This window comes from Camellia sinensis, chromosome 1, assembly GCF_055761805.1.
Source record: "Camellia sinensis isolate YWXY chromosome 1, ASM5576180v1, whole genome shotgun sequence".
Classification (NCBI taxonomy): Eukaryota; Viridiplantae; Streptophyta; class Magnoliopsida; order Ericales; family Theaceae; genus Camellia; species Camellia sinensis.
The window spans coordinates 47,272,505-47,283,384 of record NC_138961.1 but is presented as its reverse complement, the minus strand read 5'-3'; the positions used below and the strand labels follow the sequence as shown (position 1 = coordinate 47,283,384).

At 35.3% G+C, this 10,880-nt stretch overlaps 2 protein-coding genes across 2 annotated transcripts; one reads left to right on the top strand and one right to left on the bottom strand.

Annotated features, from left to right (window-relative positions):
• Window positions 1–1,690: 1,690 nt before the first annotated feature.
• LOC114260007 (Mad3/BUB1 homology region 1) lies at window positions 1,691–7,131 on the bottom strand. Its single transcript, XM_082876959.1, has 6 exons — window positions 6,913–7,131; window positions 6,626–6,770; window positions 5,811–5,968; window positions 4,389–4,473; window positions 3,161–4,299; window positions 1,691–2,297 (listed from the first exon to the last, which is right to left on the bottom strand). Exons 1-5 carry the CDS (start codon window positions 7,005–7,007, stop codon window positions 3,172–3,174), a joined length of 1,611 nt encoding a protein of 536 aa, XP_082733085.1. The 5' UTR covers window positions 7,008–7,131; the 3' UTR covers window positions 1,691–2,297; window positions 3,161–3,171.
• Window positions 2,089–2,770, top strand: LOC114260008 (non-classical arabinogalactan protein 30-like). The gene has a single exon (XM_028200040.2). The coding sequence runs from the start codon at window positions 2,089–2,091 to the stop codon at window positions 2,614–2,616; it is 528 nt and encodes a 175-aa protein (XP_028055841.1). The 3' UTR covers window positions 2,617–2,770.
• Window positions 7,132–10,880: the final 3,749 nt, after the last annotated feature.

Genomic DNA, 10,880 nt, shown 5'->3' with positions numbered 1-10,880 from the left:
TTTTGAAATAAAGCTGATTTTTTTTCTTCTAAATTACTCACCAAAACGATGTCGTTTTGGTGAGGTTTAATTTCAGCCGTTAGATGGATCTAAGATTTTACTCCAGAGGATCTTGACGCGTCGGGTACAATGAGAGGGCATCAAAGTTTCTGCACCAAAAACAAGAAAAATAACCAAAAAATTATTTGTTGACGGAATTGAATTGTTTGAATGGGATGAGATCTAATTAAATCCGATCCCTTAAAAGTCTTATTAACACAATTCACAACCTATCTCAGTACAATGTATTAAAATCTTGAGAGATTAGAGAAGAAAACCTCTGTTTGGTAGACTTTTGAAGTTTAATTCTACCCCTTAGTTTGAGTGTGTTGTTTGGTTACAGCTTTAGAAAAGTAATTCGACACCCACTTTTCAAAACACTTTTCAAAAGAGTCTTGAATTGAGTTTTGAATTAAGTTTTAAATTTTTAATATGACATATGAAATGAGAAAAGTTGTTTGGTTATGTATTTTGAAAAGAGCTTTCAAAATTTAATTCAAAAACTTATAACTCATAACTAAACACACAACTCAAAACTCTATTCAAAATTCTATTCAAAACTATTTTTAAAATTCAATTCAAAAAATAATAATTATTAAAAAAATAATTTTTTTATTTAAAAATTTTAAAATTCCGAAAATATTTTTAATTTAAAATATTAAAAATATATGTTATTATTTGTTAGAAAAAATATTCAGCCAGTGCTTTAAAATTCTTTTTGATTGTATATTTGGTTGGAACTTTTTTTTAATTTTAAAAAATTATTGTGACAAATTAATTTTTACTTAAAAATATTTTTTGTTAATTTTAAATAAATGTCCAACGAATTTGTCATTTTGGTCTAAAAAATATAATTTCTATATTTAAAAATTATCAAAAACAAATATAAATTTTTTGTTCACATAACAAGTGCCCAAAAAAAATAAAAATAAAAAATTGTTCCGGTTAACCGGCTAGATGACTGGAGGACGACCGGATAGACCCAATATTTTTTGAAAACTAACTGAGAAGAGTTCTACCAAACGTGTTATGAAAGATGTTTTGAAATGTGAAGTTTGAATCAATTTTTGAAAACTCCATCCAAATAGAGGCTTCGCGTATAAGGATAGAACAAGAATTGCAGTGCTACACCAATCACAATTAGAAATTGAAAATGTTACAAGCATTTGCAAACCAAATTCAGTTGCTCATGAATTGGCACCTTGGATTCTCAGGAATCAGTTCTCTGGCGTGCACGTTTGCCGGAGATCTCCCTCCCCAAGGAGCTTGATGCTAGATGAGCATATATTGGCAGCTTCTTCTGAATCTTGATGCTCGTTGTCGCTATGTAAGTCCTGCTTTGTGTTTCTTTTTCTTTTCTCTGCAGTGCTCTACTTTCTTCTGTGTTCTCTCAATTCCTTGTTCTTGCTTCATTTACAAAAAGAAGGAAAAAATTGCAATGCAGGTTCAAAATCATTCCAGTTTTGTAGCTTTTGAAAGAAAAAGTAGTCCTACAACATCATGTAGTACTACAAAGAGGAGAAAATCCTACCCAGCCAAACCAAATCTAAACTTTCTAGCCCTGAACAGTTTTTTTAACATTGAAATTTAACAAGCGGTCAAAACGTCCACACACACAAGAAGAAGAAGACGAGAAAGCCCATGCGCGGTCTAAAAGTGAAGTCTGGCAATTGCAGCATTGTCCAGCCCAGCCCAATACCAATAATAAATTAATAATAATCCAAGTTTACACACAACAGGAGATATGCCATGCCACCACTAGACAAAACCCAAAAAAAATATTAACCAGAATACAATAATAAAGTTGACAATTGAAGGTGGCCTTCACGTACACAAACAAATATGAAGAACACAAGGTAGTTGAAATGCAACAACATAGTAGCCTCCCACGCCTATAATGCCAAAAATCCACAAAACAAACACCAAATATTCTCATAGGCAATGAAACTATAAATACCATCTCTAACCAAGTCTCTCTTCACCACATCTCATCACACCAAGCCTATCTACTCGACTCTCTAAAGCTCTAATCACCCTCCGTTAAAGAAGATGGCAAGCACCCAGATCATGATTGTTGCCTCTTTACTCCTATTGGCCATTCACTCCATTGCTGCTTATGAGAATGTTCCAGCCAAAGCAGTAGAGAAGAATGTAGATGTCGTGGTGGAAGGCATGGTCTATTGCCAGAGCTGCGAGCACTTCGGAACTTGGTCGATGTCTGGTGCTGAGCCCATCTCTGCAGCTAAAGTTAGCGTTATCTGCAAAGATTACAGAAACCGAGTCAGCTATTACAAGGTGTTCGAAACAGATGCACATGGTTACTTCTATGCACAATTGGAAGGTTTCAAGATGGGCCACTCCTTATTGGACCATCCCCTCACCTCATGCCATGTGAAACTCGTTTCTTCGCCTCTACAAAGCTGCAACCTACTTTCTAATGTGAACTACGGACTCAACGGTTCCCCACTCCGCTACGAGAATAAGAGAATGCTAGGAAAGAATTATGAGGCTGTGGTTTATGCTGCGGGTCCCTTGGCATTTCGCCCAGCTCACTGCACTCCCACCAGTCACCTCTGATTTCACACCAGTTATTTATCCGGAACCCCTGATTAATTTTTATTGTTTTTTTTCAGTTGTTCTTTCCTATTTGTTCACAGTTCTGTAATGTTTCTCAGCTCACATTTTGTTCTATTTGTTGCATAAATTGACATATTTTGTTCTTATTTCATTATCTTTCTATTTATCAATTTATTGTAATATGTGGCACAAGAACAGGGTGTACCACTGATTCAATGGTAAAACCTTGGCCTAATAACCTTGAAGTTATAGATTCAAGTCTCAGGCAACCACTTTATGACTATGCCAAAGGTTAAGTGTGTACCCAATCTTTTCCCTCCCAAATACACATTAATGTGTACTAATTGGGCTATTTTTTTCTTTTCTTTTTTTCTCTTTTTAATTGTGGCACAAGAACACTTCAAAGACAAAAACAAGCAAAAAATCCATCTACATCCAATTTTCACAATTCAAATGTGTAAAGAATATCAAAATCACAGCTTAATCAACCATATAGATCAAATGACAGAACAATCAAAACATATATTAGTAGTTAGAAAGTTACCTCGCTCTCACTTAGAAGTCTAATGGCATTCCAAACATCTTGTTTATCTCATCCATGGCTTCCTTTGTACACACTGTCTGCTCGAACAAACCATCGTTTTTGGGAGTCGAGCTTGGTCGGGAATGCGCTCGTTGATGGCCCAAGTCATCATCAGGAAGTATTAAAAACCCCTCACAGTTATTCTTACTGTTGTATGGAGCTTTGTCCTGCTTTTTCCGTCTATTTGCCCTAACAAAATCTATTGGCTTCCCAAACATGCTATTTATATCATCCATAGCCTCCTTCAAGTTAATTGTGGGTTCTACAAGGCCATGGTGGCAAACATTTTCTACCTGTGGCTCATCCGAAATGGTGGACCCCACAAACCTACAAACCACTGTATCCTCTCTAAGTCTTGCTCGGGGTGACCTCTCCGTATCTAGATCATTTGGACTTGGAAACACAAATGCATTAACATGTTCCGTAAGTGGTTGAACCTTACTTTCTTCTAAATCATCTTTCACATTAATTCTCTCCTCCACTTCGTTGCTTTCTTCATCATCGATATATATTTGAAGTGGTTCTTGGAGAATCTGGTTAGTTTCAACTCTGTTATGTTGCAGCAGTTCAAAACCCTTCTCACCATTTTGGTTTGATGGTCCAGCCTCATCCAAGTTTTCATCAACAAACACTTCAAATCCTTTGTCCAATCTCTGATCAACTTTGGGCTTGTTGCTTTTATGTGATCTCCCATTAAAATGTGCTGGCTCCAGAGGTTCTCGAAACATGCTATTAATGGCGTTCAAGGCTTCTTTTGTGTTTATTGTGGGCTCTACAAGGCCATGATGGCACGCATCTTCTGCTTCAGACTGTCCCGCAATGGCAGTACCTAGAAACCTTACTACAACCGTATCATCACCACAAAAATTGTTAGGTTCATCCGATTCTGCTTGATTATTATCGTGTCGATTGAGAAAGCTTCCACATCTAATATCTCCCTCGACTCCCATCTTCAGAGATGAATCACTAGATACTTCAACATTTTCATGGTTAGGTTGTGTTTCAGGTAAAGACTTCTCATTGTTTCTTTTAGCATCGTTACATTTGGGAGGGAGGCTCACAACACGGAGAAGCCCCTTGCCCCTCATCCTTTCCTGGCACTGCATGGCATCGGCCCAGGGTTAGGTAATGAAGGAATCTTATAGACAATGAGAAAAACTTTAATATTAAAATCCAAAAGAAACACAACCTGCATTTTCTTTTTCTTGTGCCGTTCCATGCGATGAAGGAACTGCTCGTAGGACTTTTGCAACTCATCAATTGGCTCGGCAAGGCTGCTCAACAGTACATAGAAGGTGAAAATAGTTCACAGCAGACTTCAATTAGATATTACTACATCCATTTGTTTATACGTTGGATAAATCCTGTCAGAGATTAAGGGTGCATTGGCATCATTTTCATTTTCTGTTTTTCGTTCTCAAAAAAAAAAAAAATCGAAACTGATATGGAAAGCTTGTTTGCAAATTGTTTTCGGAAAAATTTCTAAAAGCACACCTTTTTAGGTAACACTTTTTAACAGTTTTCCAAATTTTCAAAAAACATTTCTGCACAACGTGAAAATGATGGGTGTTTCCAAACTTTTCATTGTTTTGTTACCGAAAACATTAAAAAAATAATAATAAAAAAAATCAAAATGCAAAATTTGACATCAATACCAAACAAAGCCCAAAATAAACAATTAATTCACCAAGTACAGAGCAAAATCAACCATCCACATTGAGTTCAAACCTCTAACAATAGATAGTCAAACACAGTACCATGTTCCTATTAATTCAAAAACTTTTAGTTTTAAAATTTCTGCACAATTGTTGGGTGAGAACAGGCTCTCTCAACGAAAGAATAGCATTATGAAATTACCCTATTATTTCAAAAAAATAAAAAGCATAAGATAAAAGAATGGCATCATACAGCTGAATAAAGCACCATAAAAAAACATAAACTGTTTTTCAAACTAAAAATAAATAAATAAATAAATAAAATACATTTCCAAAATTGAAGAAGAAAACTGTTCAAGTTCAGACTATTGACAGCTAAAGAAGACAAGTAAATGCAATAGGATTGAGCACAAACAGAGCAAAGCAGGTGAATTAGATTTTAGTTATATCTTGAATATCTTATTTAATAAATATTTTACCTATAGGTCAACTAAGCTTAGAACAACATAAACATTGTTAGACATCAGCCGGATTTTTAGTATAAACTTAAACAACACAAAGCTACAATCTTCCAGTGATATCCTCTATTCTAATGCATAAATGAAAAGCCAAAGCACATCAGAAAAGTGGGACAAAGAAACTTATTAAAAGTAAATTTCAAGATCAGAAGACCATTGGGGGCAGCACCTTAGGCATATAAATGTGATAATCATGCTGCATTCACCTAATTTATCACCCCTAAATGATCCCTAATGATGTGGCATTGAGGTTAGACCCACATGATGGAATGTCTGACAAATCAAAATTTGACACTTGTCAAACACATCATTAGGGGTGATAAATTAGGTGTCTCAAGCTTTTTTTAAATGCCATTAAAAACAGGATATAAATTATAATAGTCACTTTCTCCCATGAAATCCAAAGGTCAATACAATTTTGTAAATAAAAATGCTTACTTCTGCACTCCTAAATGATACATCTTATCAGCCTCCTCAAAATTCTTCAACTTCTCGTAATAAAGAGCATATGCCTGATAAAACAGTGACTTCTTCATCCCAATACGGTTTGCTTCCATTGTACTTAACACTGCTCTTGGATCATCCACAAAATCCATCTGAACAAACAACAACAATTATGTGAAATTATATGAAAACCTGATTTAGTTTCACAAATCCATGAGATAATGAATGATAAATAAAGGAATTTTTTCCCCCCACAATGTGGAGGAAAAATGAAGTAATGCAAATAGCAGATGTGCTAAATGATCTTTTTTTTCATTTCTATTTCCTGGCTCCGAAAATAGAAAAACTCAAGTACTGTTTGGTTGAGATTTTAAAGGAATTTTTTCCCAAAGCAATATAACTATATCAAACGGTGAATAAGAAATTCAAGTCAACTTATTTTCTTCACTTTCTCCCATATTTTCTCAACAACCAAACAGACACTACAAACTAAACACAAATCCATAAGAAAATGAATGATAAATAGCTGACATACAAATTGATCCCTTTTTTTTCATTTCTATTTCCTGGCTTCTAATACAGAAAAACTCAGGTACTGATTGGTTGAGACTTTAAAGGAATTAAAAACAAAGCAATATAACCAGTATATCAAACGGTGAATAATAAGAAATTCAAAACGACTAATTTTGTTCAGTTTCTCCTGTATTTTCTCAGCAACCAAACAGAAACCAGTAATAAATACATCAACAGAAGAACGACCCAGTAAGTAAATCATGAAGAAAGCAAAGGAACAAGTGATGGGTAGTTACCAATTGCAACCAAACGCGAAAGTAGCGCAAATCATTGGTGTAACGCCGATCGGTTTGGAAGGTCTGGGCACATTTCTGGAGGAAGCGAGGGAGCTTTTCTTTGAGAAGCAGAGGAGGGAGAGAGTCCCTCATCTTCCGAATCCCTCTGCATATATTAGGCATCATCAGCATTCGATTCAAGCACTATTATACATAAAAATAAAAAATAAAATACTAAAAAATTGTGGAATGCAGAAAAGAGAAGAGAAGGGAAAATAAGAATGGAGAAATGTAACTAACTGTACTACCTGAGCCAAGGAAGAAGAGGGTCTTTGCCTGTGTAGGTCTTGATGTCTGAGATCAGTGAAGAGAAGAGTTCGTCGCTCGAGTTCGAGTTCGACATGGTTCGTTTGATATGCAAGTGTGTGTGGAGAGACTCGAGAGAGAAACAGATATGGGGATTGTTTTTGATTTGTTAGTGTGGGGAAGCAATACCTAATTTTGAATTTCTGGAGGCGGTGTTTGGTGTTTTTAGATGAATAAAGACACTATATAAAGCATCTATTGGGCCACGTGGCAAAAATGGTTAGTATTGAAATATTGAATACATTTAGTGATATTAATCAATAAATCTCATCTCACAAACAAGTACATCAATTAGTTTTAAGTTTTTTCTATTGATTTGTTAAGTCTTAGGGGTTTTTTGAGATGTCTTAAATAAATGTACTTTTTGTCTTTTTAGACTAAAAAATTGAGAAAAAAAATATGGTTATTTGGAATAATTTTTTGACATTTTATGAAAAAATGTATATTAAAAAAAAAAAAAAAAAAAAAAAAAAAAAAAAAAAAAAATGTATAAATGAGTGTATAAGAGAAGATTGAAGGGAATAGGCGGTACAATAGGATGAATTGAGGGCCAGCGGAGTAGGGGCTGGGAAATGATTCCCTGCTTTTTGACCATTGAATTAGAGATGTTGTTCGGCCTGTGGGGGCATATCACGGGTCCCGTTTTGCTAATCAAAATCGTTCAATATATAGAACTCATCGAATATTATATTCCTGTAAAAAATCACATTGATCAGATATCGATAGCTAGCTATCTAATTGACTAATTTGTTTTCAACCGTCAACTATAACACCATCTATTTTATAAATTTTAACTGATTTGATCATATAGTTACTGATACCTGATCAATGTGATTTTTTACAAGCATATAGTACTCGACGAGTTCTACATATTAACGGTTCAGATTATTAAAAAGGGACCCGTGATGGCCCCCACGGGCCGATCAGCATTGTGTTAAATTGTACACCTAAATAAATTCAATTTTCTCACAAGTCAGCTCCGCTGCTCTGCCGTCAAAGTTGTTTGAAAGTGAAGATTGTGTAAAATTATTTTTTTAATATTTTTTTTTGTTGAATAGCGATAATTTTTTAACTTTTTAAATAAATTTTTGACCTTTTTTTTTAGTACCCAAACCAAGCCTTATTAGTGGAGAATTTCTTTCCATGTGGTCCTATTTTTTAGTTTGATAGTGTTTTGGTAGACAGCTATACCCTTTTTATTAATGTAACAGGTATGATGTGATAATGTGGCACTCCAACGATGTGACACTCCAAAAAAATTAAAAATTCGTTAGTGTATTTTTCATAAATGTGTCAACATGATGAATATGATGTAACATTTCAAAACTTTTATTTAAAAAAAAAATAAAAACTTCTCAGTGTATTTTTCCTAAATGTGACAACGTGGCGGGTATGATGTAAAACTTTAAAAAAAAAAAAAAAAACTCCTTAATATACTTTTCTCAAACATGACAACGTGATAGGCATGATGTGACACTCTAAAAAAAATTAAGAACTCCTTAATATATTTTTCCCAAACGTGACAACGTGATGTGTATGATATGACACTCTAAAAAAAAAAAAAAAACTCCTTAATGTACTTTTCTCAAATGTGACATGTGAGTCCAATGTGGCGAGTATGATGTGATACTCTAAAAAAATAAAAGACTTTTTAATATACTTTTTCCAAACGTGACACTCTAACGTGACAGACAAATGAGTCATTATACATATAAAAGGACTAAATAGATCACAAAAAAATATATAAAATTATATGGATTAGAAGTCCAAAATATGAGACTTATTGGTCAATCTCTCATAAATTTATACAAACAATCATAAAATTCATATAAAAAAAACTTAACAAGAATAATATGATAATATTATTATTGTAAATAAATTCATTTTCAATGCTATTTTGTTTTAAATTAAAAGGTTTACAATGAGCCACCCCATTGATAAATGAGTAAGTACACCCTTTCATTTTTATTTTTTTATCACAATTTTATCATTTTGGGTAAAATTACCAATTGATTCCAAAATCCTATTAGTTGAACCACTAATTTCTCATCTCATCCAATCTTTCACTCACTCTCTACTCTGCTCACCTCCAGTAGCCCTCCTCCACCGTTCGCCCACCTTCAACAGTCTTCCTCCTACCATTTCCCACCTTCGGCAACTCTCTACAAACACCTAACACTCTTTCCCCTACATCCGGCAGCCCCTCACGACGATTTTAACTTACACAACCCACCATCTGTCCTTTTTACGTCGACTGTAATTTTGACTAACACTGACTTGCCTAGGATGCAACCCTTTTGGCCACCAAAAACTCTCTCCATAATTCTCACTAGATATGTGTATATACAACCAAAAAAAAAAAAAAAAAAAAAAAAACCAATGATTATTGAATCTGTGTGTATACAACAAAGAATGGGCCTCGCCAATGTGATCTCTCTCAATTTATTGGGTAAAGAAGTTTCTGCAGAGAGAGAAAAGTGAAAAGTGAATTCAATAAGTTTAAAACGCCTTGCATGTTCTGCTCTTGGATTCACTCCTTCTCGTCAAAGCACCCATAACTGTATGTTGCATCCAGATGTTTTTATCCCACAACGGTAAAAAGTTGAAGTGACTCTGCTTCCAGTTCATGTCGGCATTGCAGCTATTCATTGCGGTCCGTCCAGGAAATTGAGAAACCGAAGCTTCAGGAATAAGGCAGCATTTATTGAGATTAGAGGCGATTAGAGAGCTTGTGTGTGAACCTGTATCTGGATTTTGCTCGGTGGCTGGGTTAAATACCACTGTTGGCATCACAGAGAGAAGAACAACACAGAAGTGCCCTTTACCTGTTCGACAAAATGCCCCAGTGAAACCTTGTCACTGTGCTGTCATAAGATGATTAAGGAGAAAGAGAAAGAGAAAGAGAAGGACAATGAGAGGGACAGAGAGGGTAGTAAGCTATCATTGAAGAAGGGCAAACTAGCCAAGAGCAAACTAGCAAAGAGTAAATCAAAAAGCAAATCTTCGACTAAGGTATCTTTGAAGGAGTTTGTAAATCAGGTGGATCAACTATCTACTGATGATATGCCTAATGTACTTCCCCGCCGGTCTACACGCATTCGAGGCCCCCCCAAATCTCTTTCACTTGGAGATTTTGTGGGACCGTGGCAAGGGCCCTCAAATGTAAACAAGAGGGGATTGAGGGACGTAGATTCGGAGGATAGCTCAATTGAGTGTGATTGTGATCTTGGTACAACACAGTTTCGCTGGACTGTGGAAATGCAAGCCTCACCTGAGCAATCACCAAAGCAGCATCAAACACCTAATGCATGGAACACACCAACTAGAGTGCTAACTGATGTTGAGCAGTGGCCAAAATTGACCACTGTGTCCCCATTGGTGGCAAACGAAATGATGTTGTCAAATTCACTTAGTGCTGATCAAAGGAAAGAAGTAATGGGTTCCAAGCAACGAGAGAGTGATAAGCCCGTGCGAGCTTGTCGAAATGAGGATTCGGTTGATCTACATATGGAAGATGGTAGTGAAGGTCTGGATACACTTGCTATATCAGGTAAACCTCTACAAGTTGGGAGCTCTTTAATTAAAGAAGAGATTAACAAGGTGTCAAAATTGAAGTATAAAATAGGTGCCCATAAGATTGAGAACCAAGTAGATGGCATTTACAATGTCCCTATTGAGATCTCAAAAAAAGGCTTTTCTCATTGGGAAAATGCTTTGGTTGGATACTTCATTGATAAAAGATTCTCTTTCCATTATGTGAAAACTTGGGCGGAGAAACTTTGGGGAAATTTGCTTGAGGACATTGTCTCCATTGACAATGGTTTTTTTATTTTTAAAGTAAAAAGTGAAGAGGCTATTGACACAATCTTGGAAGATGGCCCCTATTATGTTGGGGCTAGATTGATTGTTA

Bases quoted from the DNA above. Each gene is read 5' to 3' on its own strand.
- LOC114260008 (XM_028200040.2), top strand. From the start codon at position 2,089: ATGGCAAGCACCCAGATCATGATTGTTGCCTCTTTACTCCTATTGGCC.
- LOC114260007 (XM_082876959.1), bottom strand. From the start codon at position 7,007: ATGTCGAACTCGAACTCGAGCGACGAACTCTTCTCTTCACTGATCTCA. The intron at 6,771-6,912 runs GTAGTACAGTTA...TAATATATGCAG, and splicing joins CCTCTTCTTCCTTGGCTCAG to AGGGATTCGGAAGATGAGGG. The intron at 4,474-5,810 runs GTAAGCATTTTT...ACTGTTGAGCAG, and splicing joins TATCATTTAGGAGTGCAGAA to CCTTGCCGAGCCAATTGATG.